This window comes from Ranitomeya imitator, chromosome 6 (assembly GCF_032444005.1).
Source record: "Ranitomeya imitator isolate aRanImi1 chromosome 6, aRanImi1.pri, whole genome shotgun sequence".
In the NCBI taxonomy this organism is placed as follows: domain Eukaryota; kingdom Metazoa; phylum Chordata; class Amphibia; order Anura; family Dendrobatidae; genus Ranitomeya; species Ranitomeya imitator.
Genome location: NC_091287.1, coordinates 168,101,287 through 168,115,596, shown reverse-complemented (window position 1 = coordinate 168,115,596; position 14,310 = coordinate 168,101,287). Strand labels below are relative to the sequence as shown.

Sequence of the window (14,310 nt, the reverse complement as noted above, 5' to 3'; positions counted from 1 at the left end):
TACGTGGCGTCACAGGTCGGGAAGGGGTTAATATCCAATGGAGGTCTGGATTTGGAATGATGCTCAAAATGCAAAACAATATTACAGGCTGATCCAACTTGCGTCGAAATGCCTCAAGATAAGGAAATGATGCTCAGTAGTGTGTGTATGTGGCCTCCACGTGCCTGTATGACCACCCTACAATGCCTGGGCATGGTCCTGATTGGGCATTGGATGTTCTCCTGCGGTATCTCCTCCCAGACCTGGATTAAAGCATCAGTCAACTCATGGACTGTCTGTGGTGCAACGTGGCGTTGTTGTATGGAACAAGACATGATGTCCCAGATATGCTTGATTGGATTCAGGTCTGGGGAGCTGCCAGGCCAGTCCATAGCATCAATGCCTTCATGATGCAGAAACTGCTGACTCACTTCAGCCACATGAGGCCTAGCATTGTCATTCATCAGAAGGAACCAAAGGCCCAGTTCACCTACATATGGTCTTACAATGGGTCTGAGAATTTCATCCTGGTACCTAATGGCAGTCAGGGTACCTCTGGCTTCTGCAAGAAGGGCTGTGCGGACCTCCAAAGAAATGCCTCCCCACACCATTAGTGACCCCCTGCCAAACCAAAGATGCTGGGGGATGTTACAGGCAGCATAACATTCTCCACGGCATCACCAGACTGTCACATTTGTCACGTGCTCAGTGTGAACCTGCTCTCATCCGTGAAGCGCACAGGGTGCCAATGTCAAATCTGCCAATCTTGGTGTTTTCTGCAAATGCCAATCACCCTGCACAGTGTTGGGCTGTAAGCACAACACCCACTTTTGGATGTCAGGCCCATATACCACCCTCATGGAGTCTGTTTCTGACATTTTGACCAGACACATGGATGTTAGTGGGTTGCTGGAGGCCGTTTTGCAGGGCTCAGGTACTTCTCCTTTCCTCCACAAAGGAGGAGGTAGCGCTCCTGCTGCTGGGTTGTTGACTTTCTACGGCCCCCCTCTACGTTTCCCGGTACTGGCCTGTCTCCTGGTGTCTGTGGATTGTAGACACCACCTTATGCTACTGTACAGTACCTCTAGGAGTGAGAGCAATGACAAACAGCAAAAGTGACCAAAACAGCCAAAAAGTATGAGAACAGAGATATGGTCTGATGTCACCCCCTGTAGAACCACTCCTTTTATAGGAGTTATCTTGCTAATTGTCTATCATTTCTACCTGTTGTCTTTTCCATTTGTACAACAGCAGGAGAACTTGATTCACAATCAGTGTTGCTTCATTACTGGACAGGTTGATTTCACAGAAGTGTGATTATCTTGGAGTTACATTGTGTTGTTTGAGGCTATGTGCACACGTCAGGATTTCTGGCAGAAATTTTCCTGACAAAAACCTGACATTTCTGCCAGAAATCCGCATGCGTTTTTTTTCGCGTTTTTTCAAAATGCATAGAATAGCGGGAAAAATGCGAAAAAAAACTGGAAAATTAATCAACATGCTGCTTTTTTTACCGCAATGCGTTTTTTTCGCGGAAAAAAAAGCATCATGTCCACAAAAATTGCAGAATGCATTCTAAATGATAGGATGCATATGTCTGCAGTTTCTAATGCGTTTTTATCGCAAAAAAACCCTCAAAATAACGAGAAAACCTGAACGTGTGCACATACCCAGAGTGTTCCCTTTATTTATTTTTTTTTAGCTTTAGAGCAGTGTATATTTAAACCCTTTCCTTGTTTCCTTACGTTGTCAGTTGTGGGTCATTGGATAAGTTTTATTTGTTGTAAAGGATTTTAAACATTCAATAACAATGATCTGATTAAAAGAAAATCCTTGTTTTAAACGCAGTGCTGCTTGTTTTAATAGCTTTTTCATTCTTTGATATAGGTATGATTGAGCATGGACTCACAGACAGCTCCCACTACAGGCCTCGACAAAGTATTGCAGAAGAAGAACTTCCTGTAGTTGCATTTTCGCAAGACGGCAATCTAACACCATCTCTAATTTCAAGTCCTAAAGATGAGGATACTGAAATCGGGCAAGACTCTTTAGTAGAGCCCAGCAAACCAGAGGTTTCAGGTAGAGAACATGGAGTGGATGTTAATGGCAGTATTGAGCATCTCAGACCACCATCTCATACATCTCCAGAGTCCGTTGAGAGTGACTGGGAGACATTAGATCCAAGCATACTGGAGGAGTGTCTTGCAGCGGATGAAGGGGAAGTGTGGAATGTAGGACCAGGCCCTTGTGAACTTCTTACTAATGATACAATGGGTTCAGGAAGTGTTCCCATAACCGTGCAACCTCAGTCTAAAACAGGACAGGCCGTATTTACTCCAGGACTTATATCTGGTCTAGAAGAAGACAAGTATGGAATGCCACTAGCAATTTTTACAAAGGTAATATTGATAGTTAAAGTGGGATCAAAGATTGATACAATGGCAAAAAAGTGTTTTAACCCTCACTGTTTAGATTTTGTTCCCACTTCTGATATCCCCAAATAATGCCTGAAACTAATGTATATCGCAACACCAATATATGCGTGAAAATGCCGCTCAGCACTATACAAGACTGGATTCTTTTATGCAGTTTTGCATTGAAGCCTTATGTTTTTGTAAAAAATGCATAAAAAGTAATGTTTGTAAGTAATGGTATCAACGGTCAGATATTTTCAGAGACTAAAAATCAGCAGTCAAATCTTTGCTTCTGAAATGCTGCCTGCCATTTTACCACCAATTTGACACTCTGAATTAAAAGATAGCATTCATTATGTCCCTCTTTTGAAGCGTACGTAAGAGAGCGGCCAGACGGAGTCCAGTGTAACTACTGCCTCATCATAGTGAATGGATCCTTCAGGGGTTTCATCTGTATTGCATCAGTCGGAGATTTTGTTGTTGAGAACTCCCATGTAATTGCTCAGCGTAGAGCACTCACGGCCACTACCAAATGTGTGGCGCTGTGCACCATTATTCATCTCAGTCAGTCCCATAGACTTTGAATAAAGTGACAATCAAGCTCTCCATTCAAACAGGGGACACTGCACCCTAGTTCCTGTGATTGGTTGGGGTCCCAGTGGTGATAAGACACCTAGCGATGAGACACGTAGCCTCTGTCATGTGACTGGGTTATTATTGTTTTATTCTGTGAACATCAGATTCAAGAATCTGGATACATAAAAATAGAAAGAGCTTTGCCATGGAGAGAGTAGCTGGTAGCATGTTTCAGAGCTCCTCTCCGCTTTATATACATAGTTACATAGTTATTAAGGTTGAAGGAAGACTATATGTCCATCTAGTTCAACCCATAGCCTAACCTAACATGTTGATCCAGAGGAAGGCAAAAAAACCCCATGTGCAAAGAGTAAGCTCCACATTGGGGAAAAAAATTCCTTCCCGACTCCACATACGGCAATCAGACTAGTTCCCTGGATCAACGCCCTATCAAGGAATCTAGTGTATATACCCTGTAACATTATACTTTTCCAGAAAGGTATCCAGTCCCCTCTTAAATTTAAGTAATGAATCACTCATTACAACATCATACGGCAGAGAGTTCCATAGTCTCACTGCTCTTACAGTAAAGAATCCGCGTCTGTTATTATGCTTAAACCTTTTTTCCTCCAACCGCAGAGGATGCCCCCTTGTCCCTGTTTCAGGTCTATGATTAAAAAGATCATCAGAAAGGTCTTTGTACTGTCCCCTCATATATTTATACATTAAAATAAGATCACCCCTTAGTCTTCGTTTTTCCAAACTAAATAGCCCCAAGTGTAATAACCTATCTTGGTATTGCAGACCCCCCAGTCCTCTAATAACCTTGGTCGCTCTTCTCTGCACCCGCTCCAGTTCAGCTATGTCTTTCTTAAACACCGGAGACCAGAACTGTGCACAGTATTCTAAGTGTGGTCGAACTAGTGACTTGTATAGAGGTAAAATTATGTTCTCCTCATGAACATCTATGCCTCTTTTAATGCATCCCATTATTTTATTTGCCTTTGTAGCAGCTGCCTGACACTGGCCACTGAATTTAAGTTTGTCATCCACCCATACACCCAGGTCTTTTTCATTGACGGTTTTGCCCAGAGTTTTAGAATTAAGCACATAATTATACATCTTATTACTTCTACCCAAGTGCATGACCTTACATTTATCCCCATTAAAGCTCATTTGCCATTTATCAGCCCAAGCTTCTAGTTTACATAAATCATCCTGTAATATAAAATTGTCCTCCTCTGTATTGATTACCCTGCAGAGTTTAGTGTCATCTGCAAATATTGAAATTCTACTCTGAATGCCCCCTACAAGGTCATTAATAAATATGTTAAAAAGAAGAGGGCCCAATACTGACCCCTGTGGTACCCCACTTCTAACCGCTACCCAGTCCGAGTGTGCTCCATTAATAACCACACTTTGTTTCCTATCCCTGAGCCAGCTCTCAACCCACTTGCACATATTTTCCCCTATCCCCATTATTCTCATTTTATGTATCAACCTTTTGTGTGGCACCGTATCAAAAGCTTTTGAAAAGTCCATATACACTACATCCACTGGGTTCCCTTGGTCCAATCTGGAACTTACCTCTTCATAGAAACTGATCAAATTAGTCTGACATGAACGGTCCCTAGTAAACCCGTGCTGATACTGGGTCATGAGGTTATTCCTCTTCAGATACTCCAGTATAGCATCCCTTAGAATGCCCTCCAGTATTTTACCCACAGTAGAGGTTAAGCTTACTGGCCTATAATTTCCGAGTTCAGTTTTTGTCCCCTTTTTGAATATTGGCACCACATTTGCTATACGCCAGTCCTGTGGCACAGACCCTGTTATTATGGAGTCTTTAAAGATTAAAAATAATGGTCTATCAATGACTGTACTTAATTCCTGCAGTACTCGAGGGTGTATCCCATCCGGGCCCGGAGATTTGTCAATTTTAGTGATTTTTAGACGCCGCCGCACTTCCTGCTGGGTTAAGCAGGTGACATTTAATTGGGAATTTTTATCACTAGACATTTTGTCTGCCATGGGATTTTCTTGTGTAAATACTGATGAAAAAAAGTCATTTAGCATATTGGCTTTTTCCTCATCCTCATCCACCATCTCACCCAGACTATTTTTAAGGGGGCCAACACTATCATTTTTTAGTTTCTTACTATTTATGTAGTTAAAGAATATTTTAGGATTATTTTTACTCTCTCTGGCAATGAGTCTCTCTGTCTCAATCTTTGCTGCCTTGATTTGCTTTTTACAGAATTTATTTAATTTTCTGTATTTATTTAATGCCTCCTCACTACCTACTTCCTTTAATTCTCTAAATGCTTTTTTTGTCACTTATTGCGCCCCTTACAGCTCTATTTAGCCATATTGGTTTCCTCCTATTTCTAGTATGTTTATTCCCATACGGTATATACTGTGCACAGGTCCTATCCAGGATGCTAATAAACGTCTCCCATTTTCTTTGTGTCTCAGGATATCGTCCATATTCTAACCTATGGTCTTATTTTAGGGGTACTTGTGTTTACCGTACATGGCCCTGCAACAGCATCACCTGCTCTCTGATGTTAGTGTCCGAGGATTCGTAGCTGGAGCCACCAACATACTCTTTCGGCAACAGAAACACCTAAGTGATGCCATTGTTGAGGTGTGTAATTTCACCTGCATCCTAGCTGGGTTCTTGTTAATTTTGTTATTGGAAAGTATTTTTGAGACAAGTGTGTATATTTTATAATATAGGTGTGCGTATGTAAAATATATATTTGTTGTTGTCCTGTATTATTATTATTATTATTATTTATTGTTATAGCGCCATTTATTCCATTTCGCTTTACATGTGAGGAGGGGTATACATAAAAACAAGTACAATAATCTTAAACAATACAAGTCATAACTGGTACAGGAGGAATGAGGACCCTGCCCGCAAAGGCTCACAATCTACAAGGGATGGGTGAGAATACAGTAGGTGAGGGTAGAGATGGTCATGCAGCGGTTTGGTCGATCGGTGGTTACTGCAGGTTGTAGGCTTGTCGGAAGAGGTGGGTCTTCAGGTTCTTTTTGAAGGTTTCAATGGTAGGCGAGAGTCTGATGTGTTGTGGTAGAGGGTTCCAGAGTAGGGGTGATACGCGAGAGAAATCTTGTATACGATTGTGGGAAGAGGAGATAAGAGGGGAGTAGAGTAGGAGATCTTGTGAGGATCGGAGGTTGCGGGTAGGTAAGTACCGGGAGACGAGGTCACAGATGTATGGAGGAGACAGGTTGTGGATGGCTTTGTATGTCATGGTTAGGGTTTTATAGTGGAGTCTCTGGGCAATGGGGAGCCAGTGAAGGGATTGACAGAGGGGAGAGGCTGGGGAATAGCGGGGGGACAGGTGGATTAGTCGGGCAGCAGAGTTTAGAATAGATTGGAGGGGTGCGAGAGTGTTAGAGGGGAGGCCACAGAGCAGGAGGTTGCAGTAGTCAAGGCGAGAGATGATGAGGGCATGGACTAGGGTTTTTGCAGATTCATGGTTGAGGAATGAACGGATTCGTGAAATATTTTTGAGTTGAAGTCGGCAGGAAGTGGAAAGGGCTTGGATATGTGGTTTGAAGGAGAGATCAGCGTCAAGGATTACCCCGAGGCAGCGAGCTTGTGGGACTGGGGAGAGTGGGCAGCCATTTACTGTAGTTTTGTGTGGCTAATATTGACACATGTTTTGGTGCATGACATCTAATATATGTACTGCATGATAACTTCATTTTGAAGTATTGGATGATAAGAATAATTATTGTGCTTTTTAAGGTAGAAGATGCAAGACTGAACATTCATGACCCTGAGCTGAGGAAGATACTGAACCCTACAACAGCTGACCTCCGATTCATTGACCACTTAGTGAAGCATGTCACAGAAAACCGGGATGATGTGTTCCTCGATGGCACAGGCTGGGAGGGTGGTGACGAATGGATCAGGGCACAGTTTGCACTTTACCTGCATTCTTTGCTTTCTGCCTCTGCACAGCCAGGTAGTGTAAATCACAACCCATAATGTTTAGTTAAAGGGAACCTGTCACCCCCAAAATCGATGGTGAGGTAAGCTCACCATCATCAGGGGCTTATCTACAGCATTCTGTAATGCTGTAGATAAGCCCCCGATGTAACCTGAAAGAAGAGAAAAGGAGGTTAGATTATACTCACCCAGGGGCGGTCCCGCTGCGGTCTGGTCAAATGGGTGTCTCAGGTCCGCTCCGGCGCTTCCCATCTTCATTCCATGACGTCCTCTTCTGATCTTCACGCCGCGGCTCCGGCGCAGGCGTACTTTGTCTGCCCTGTTGAGGGCAGAGGAAAGTACTGCAGTGCGCAGGCGCCGGAAAGGTCAGAGAGGCCCGGCTACTGCAGTGCGCAGGCGCCGGGCCTCTCTGACCTTTCCGGCGCCTGCGCACTGCAGTACTTTCCTCTGCCCTCAACAGGGCAGACAAAGTACGCCTGCGCCGGAGCGTGAAGACCAGAAGAGGACGTCAAGGAATCGGAGCGGACCTGAGACACCCATTTGACCAGACCGCAGCGGTACCGCCCCTGGGTGAGTATAATCTAACCTCCTTTTCTCCTCTTTCAGGTTACATCGGGGGCTTATCTACAGCATTACAGAATGCTGTAGATCAGCCCCTGATGACGGTGAGCTTACCTCACCATCGATTTTGGGGGTGACAGGTTCCCTTTAAGTAAACTTTTTTTTCTCCTTAAAGTTCTGTCTTTCCAATCCATATAACCAGGAACCTATCTTTATGCCTGGCACGAGACTTAGGAATGCGAACCTGCTTCATACGAGAGCAGTAGTGATCCCTGTAGTCTTAGATGATTATATGATTGATAAAACTGCACAGACTGGTGCTAGAAGTGTTGTATTTTACTTTGATGGCATATGTTCTTGCGATTTCCTTTTTTTTCTTTGCAGAGAATGAGAAGATGTTGTCAGACTATGGATCTGCTTTTATTTCAATGTGGAAAATAACACACAACTATAGGGTATGGAACAGCAATAAGCATCCTGCTCTTTCGGAGGTGAATCCATGGTAAGAATAATCAGTATAAAAGAGAATGTAAGTTAATAAAACCGTTTTAGGAAGTAATGTTACTTGTTTCTGCATGAATTCTTAATGCTTTTTTTTTTTTTTTTTTTTACTGTTGAGCAATTCAAGCCAGTCCTGGTCATGTGATCTGCGCGGCTCGGTACAAGACGGCACATTGGTAGCTGTGCCTGTGCAACAACTGTAATCTTTACAGCACCTGCGTGTCGGTCACGTGACCATAACAGATTATTCTTCTTCTTCCCTGGATGTAACCAATAAAAGTTGTTTATCAATTTCACAAGGCTTTCAAGATTTCTCCTTGCTGCAATTTACCGTATATACTCGTGTATAAGCCGAGTTTTTCAGCACATTCTTTTGTGCCGAAAACACCCCCTCGGCTTATACACAAGTCATTGTCCCAGAAGACGGTGGGGAAGGGGGAGCTGAGGAGTAGCGGGTCACAGGAGACAGGAGCCGGCTGCTAAAAAGAAAGGAATACTGCACTGGCAATGAATATTCATTTTTCTTGTAGCACTCACAGTCAGCTGGAGCCGCTGGCTTCCAGCAGCTGCCGGCCTTCGGGTGCCCACTCATTAAGGTAATGAATATTCACCTCTCTCCACTCCGATAGGCGTGGAGAGTGGTGAATATTCATTCCCTTAATGAGCGGGGACACGTGATCACTCTGCCTCAGGAGCTGCTGGCACCGGGACAAGATGCTGTCAGGGCCGGCAGGGAAGGTAAGTAGTATGTTTTGTTTTTTTATTCTTTTCTCATGAGGGGCCATGCGTATAAGGATAGGGATGAGGAACCATGCATAACAAGGATAGGGATGAGGAGCCATGGATATCAGGGCAGGCATAAGGAGCCATGCAGACAAGGATGGGGATGGGGGGATGAGGAGCCATGCAGACAAGGATGGGGATGAGGAGCCATGCAGACAAGGATGGGTTTAAGGAGCCATGCAGACAAGGATGGGGATGAGGGGACAATGCATACCTGGCTTATACTCGAGTCAATAAGTTTTCCCAGTTTTTCATGGCAAAATTAGGTGCCTCGGCTTATACTTAGGTCGGCTTATACAGGAGTATATATGGTATATTAGGAAATTGCACAACTTTATTTAAAAAATACCATTTTTGCTGAAACCAAAGTATCTTTTAAGATAATATTTATAAACTATTCTGAAATACCTTTTAGATGTATACTTTGTTCTGTTGTCCTTTTAATTCTCCTGAAAACATGAATAAATTAAAACTGACTGCTACTATTTATTTCCCTTGCTCGTGGGGTATGTCCACAAGTCTAACTGCCTGGCCTTTTTAGTGTAATAAATGATATACAAATTCTATGAGATGATGCTTCGGAAATGTGGGTTTTTACTAAATCAGGAGTGGAGGGCTTCTTTTAACCTTTGTCTGGCTGATTAGGTACAATTGTAACTATTCCGTTTTAAAATTGCAATAATTTTTTTTTCCGAAAAGCCGTAGAGGGCTGAAATTTCGTGACATCTCTGCAGTTTTGGTCCAGAATATATTGGCCAAATTTCAATAAAATATATATGAAGGTACAATTGTACCTCTGCAGCCTGTTAACGTTGTAAAATTATGCAGCCTGACGAAGGTTAAAAAAAATACAATTCGTGTTTTAGTAATTTTCCATGACATGACTATTCTCTCTTGGAACAAGTCATCTTCAGTTGTCTAGCCTTTCAGTCCTTGGAGAAGGGGAAATAACAGAACTGCGCAATGAAGCAGTGGAAGAAAGTGGCCAGGTTCATGTTTGCCTTTTAACTGAGAGAAAGATTGCACCAGTATATATTATGGGAAGCCAGCAATAAAACATTTTATACTCTGCTGAGATCTCACACTGCTCAGTACAAGCTGCAGTTGTCAGGTTTGGTAGGTGGCAGTTGAATACACTTTTAAGTTGAGCTCCTAAAATTGTATCTGAATCTGTTCCCCCAAAAGAGTAACTGCATGGTGAAGCTGTTTCCTTTTCATTATCATCACTAATGATGTATTAAGCCTCCAAATTTTAGCTGCCTGTAACATCTTGTCTTTCAGCCATCCATTCCAGGGCAATTATAGTGTATCAGATGTGAAGCTAAGACTTTCACAGTAAGTATTGGTTTTCTGTATTTCCTTCATTAGTTTTAGACCCATTATCCAATTGACTGCATTAATAAAAATAAACATCTCGCTGTTATTTTAAAGCTCAGTCCAGAACAGTGAAAGAGGAAAGAAGCTCGGCAATGCTGTTGTCACCACAAGCCGTAACATGGTTCAGACGGGTAAAGCAGTGGGTATGAGAAAATATTTTGATGTTCATTTTTCATTGTATCACTTCATCTTGGGGCATATACCGTATTTTTCGGACTATAAGACACACCGGACCATAAGACGCACCCCAAATTAGGGGTGAAAATTGCAGAAAAAAAAGATTTTTTATAAGATGGGGGTCCGTCTTATTGTCCGAATGTACAGTATCTTACCTGAGGGATGGTGGTGGCAGAGCAGGGTCACAGGAGGTATGGTGTCGGCAGAGGTGGGGTGATGCGGTGTGGCGTGCACCTGAGCAGGGTCCCTTCCTGCTTAGGTGGGCGATGCCACGGCCTGGTGTCCATGGGAGGGTTGCAGCAGTGATTACCGGCGGAGGTGCTGGGCTGCGGAGGTGCTGGGCTGAGGAGGTGCTGGGCTGAGGAGGTGCTGGGCTGAGGAGGTGCTGGGCTGAGGAGGTGCTGGGCTGAGGAGGTGCTGGGCTGAGGAGGTGCTGGGCTGAGGAGGTGCTGGGTTGAGGAGGTACTGTGAGAGGGGTCCTTTCCCCGGTGAGGTGATGCAGCAGCCCTGTAAGCAGCAGAGCCGGGTGAATCCTGTTGTTATCGGTGGGGGCGGCCATCTTTCTGAAGCCGCGCGTGCGCAGATGAAGCGCTCTGCTTCCCGGGGCTTCAGGAAAATGGCCGCGGGAGGCCGCGCGTGCGCAGATGGAGATCGCGGCGGCCATTTTCCTGAAGCCCCGGGAAGCAGAGCGCTTTATCTGCACACGTGCGGCTTCAGGAAGATGGCCGCCCCCACCGATAACAGGATTCACCCGGCTCTGCTGCTTACCGGGCTGCTGCATCACCTCACCGGAGAAAGGGACCCCGCTTACTGCGCCTCCTCATCCCCGCACCTCTGCCGCCATGGTAAGCCTGCATTGCGACTACTAGACGCACCCCCAATTTTCCCCCCTTTTTGGGGGGGGGGGGGGAAAGTGCGTCTTGTAGTCGGAAAAATATGGTAAATATTAACATGACTTTGTCACGAATATTGACCCTGATATATTCTGTTTCTGTAGGTCAGTCAGTTGGCGGCGCACTGATCAGTGCAAAATCTGCAATGTCCTCTTGGCTTTCTACCTTCTCTCAGCCATCAACCCAGGAACAGCAGGAAGAGAACCAATGAATAAAAGACGGCTGTTGATTTTGTTTCTGTTCCCTCTATGGATTGTTTTATGCACAAGTCACGTGTCTAAGGCCTCTCATCTCTGTAACAGTCTTTATGAGGATTCTATTTTTACTATTTGCCTTCCTTCTACTATGATCCATTCTCTTTTTATGGCAAATAAAAAAACATAGACCGTCCTTACAAGTATGAACGGAGAGAAATGTGAATGCAGGTTTAAAATGGCCATATACTATATAGATTGTTGGCCAAACCTGCCTATTTAGGCTGGACTGAACATCCAATTAATGAGTATGGTGGTATCGAAAGTCACCCTGCCATCAGATGTCGGGGAGAAAATGGATCAGACTGTTGAATTTCAGCATGTGAGATATTTGTCAGGGTCATCATTCCCTTCTCACTGAAATTCATATGCACTAGGTCAAGCTGAGCTTGTATTTGTGTAGGGGATCGGTAGGAATGTGTACACCCAATTTTAGACCGGAGCAATTGTACGATGTATTCAAGTCACAGAAAAATGGGTGAATGAAAATAATTTCCATACATCTGTTGTTGCGTCTGTTTTTTTTTGTTTTTTTTTCTCAGGCTACATTCACACATCCATATAACATTTCCATTTACTGGTTTTTTTTTTGTTTTTCTTCACGGACCCATAGCCACATCCATTGTAAAATCCATTTTCTCCTTCGCCTCATTGGGGGACACAGACCATGGACACAGACCATGGGTGTATGCTGCTGCCACCAGGAGGCTGACACTAAGTAATACAAAGAAAATGTTAGCTCCTCCCCTGCAGTATACACCCTCCTGCTGGCTCCCAGCTAACCAGTTCTTGCTTAGTGTCCGTAGGAGGCACACGGACGGGTTTGCTATTCAGACCCAAAGAACTCTTTTTTACCGTTTTTTACTTTTTACTACGGTCGAATGGGGCGACGGATTCTTTCATGTTCCGATCTCCTCGAACCATCAACAGGCGAGCACGGGAGTTTTACCTCTCCGTATCCTCTCCTGCGACGTGGGAAGCCACTGCCTGAGCTGATTTTAGGGGCGACGGGCCCCTTCAAGGGCACCGATCTCCCCCCTCCCTTATCAGACGAGCACTGGAGTTTCTCCTTCAGTATCCTCTTCTGCAGCCAGGCCTATTGCCGGACATTCAGCCCTGTCCACCAGGTTTTACCCTCGGCTGTACAGAGGCACCTTTCAGCGTGGCGTCTGAGCAGCCCCCACTGCATCACCACTGAAAAAGCGGATGATGGAAGGAGGCAGACGGTTCCTCTCCACCCCTCTTCTGCAGGGATGGTGGATGGAGGCTCCCCAACCCTGCACCGTCCTATCTACCCGGGCACAGCTCCTACCTGCAGCATCTGCCACCCCCTCCATATTGGGGTAAGTGCTCCGTGAGATTTGGGTTTTCCGGCGGTCAGAGGAGGGCTCCATAGCGACTGGGTCCCCACAGAGCTTCGCGGCACTTTCCCCCTCAGTCTGCGGGTGCGCGCCGGCCGAAGCCATAAATTTAGTCCCCGGCTTCGGCCCTGTTTAGGCCGCATCCCGGGAAGCCCCGCCCTCCGCTTGCTCCCTTCTAGCGGCTCCGCCCCCCTATTCAGGCGCTTCTCGTTCCAGACGAGATCTCGGCGGCCATCTTCTTCCTCCTCCATTGCGGTCACTATTTCTTCTGGAGGGGGCTGCGGCCGGCGGTTTTTCAGCGCTGAAGTCAGCGCTATTCCAGACGGGGGACTCAGAACCTGAGTAAGGTGAATCGCCCCAATATCTCCCCCCCCCCCGGCACGCATCCCGGCAGCATTAAGGGACTAGCTTTCCCTGTTTTTTATATATTTAAGGCTGCAATCTCTGGTGCTCCTGCACACTACTGAATGTATAGTACAGTGTGCAGGCTTGCAAACAGAGAGCTGTGAGTTCCCAGCAATGAAGCTCTCATGACTCATTCCCTGGTGACTCATTCCCTGGTATTTAATACTCTGCCCGGTAGTCGCTGGGCCCATAGGTGCATCCCCAGCTTTCCATGCCTTTTTTATTAAACCCAGGACCAGCATTCCCTGGTCTTAAGGGTCCCCTAATTTTAAAAGGGTCACATCCCCAGCATTCTCTGCTCTGCCAGAAGCCGGTCTCCTTTTCCTTAGTACTTAATCAGGCCAGTATGCCCTGGTCTTAAAGGCACAGGGCCAGTTGGCAAGTATGCCCTCGTCTTAAAGGCACATGACCAGCATCCCTGGTCTTAAAGGAGCATGACCAGCATTCTTGTTCTTAAAGGCACATTACCAGCTTTGCTGGTCTTTAAGGCACTTGTTCCAACATTCCTTTCATGACCAGTATTCCTGGTCTTAAAGGCACGTGACCAGCATGCCCTGGTCTTATAGACTCGTGACCAGTATCCCCTGGTCTTAAAGACACGTGTCCAGTATACCCTGGTCTTAAAGGCACATGACCAGTATGCCCTTGTCTTAAAGGCACGTGACCAGTATTTCCTGGTCTTAAAGGCACGTGACCAGTTTCCCCTGGTCTTAAACGCTATAACCAGTATGCCCTGGTCTTAAAGGCACATGACTAGTACGTCCTGGTTTTTCAAGGCCATGACCAGTATGCCCTGGTCTTAAAGGCACGTGACCATTATGCCCTGGACTTAAAGGCTCAGGACCAGTACGCCCTGGTCTTAAACGCAAATGACCAGCATACCCTGGTTTTAAGGGCACATGACCATTATCTCCTGCTTTTAAAGGCACATGAACAGTATGTCATCTTACAAAAGGCACAAGACCAGTATTCCCTGGTCTTAAAGGCTCATGGCCAGTAACCCCTAGCCTTAAAGGCGCATGACCAGTATTTACTGGTCTTAAG

At 45.3% G+C, this 14,310-nt stretch overlaps 1 protein-coding gene across 2 annotated transcripts in view; it reads left to right on the top strand.

The window, feature by feature from the left end:
- AVL9 (AVL9 cell migration associated) overlaps positions 1-12,000 on the top strand; it is a 67,997-nt gene extending 55,997 nt beyond the window's left edge. Inside the window, exons 10-16 of one of the 2 annotated variants that reach the window (XM_069730286.1) lie at positions 1,867-2,378; positions 5,482-5,616; positions 6,751-6,970; positions 7,900-8,017; positions 10,081-10,134; positions 10,231-10,319; positions 11,351-12,000. In XM_069730286.1, coding sequence (XP_069586387.1) covers positions 1,867-2,378; positions 5,482-5,616; positions 6,751-6,970; positions 7,900-8,017; positions 10,081-10,134; positions 10,231-10,319; positions 11,351-11,457 — 1,235 coding nt within the window. In that variant the 3' untranslated portion in view covers positions 11,458-12,000. The remainder of the gene's footprint in view (positions 1-1,866; positions 2,379-5,481; positions 5,617-6,750; positions 6,971-7,899; positions 8,018-10,080; positions 10,135-10,230; positions 10,320-11,350) is intronic. The other variant, XM_069730287.1, reaches the window with a different exon arrangement.
- Positions 12,001-14,310: the final 2,310 nt, after the last annotated feature.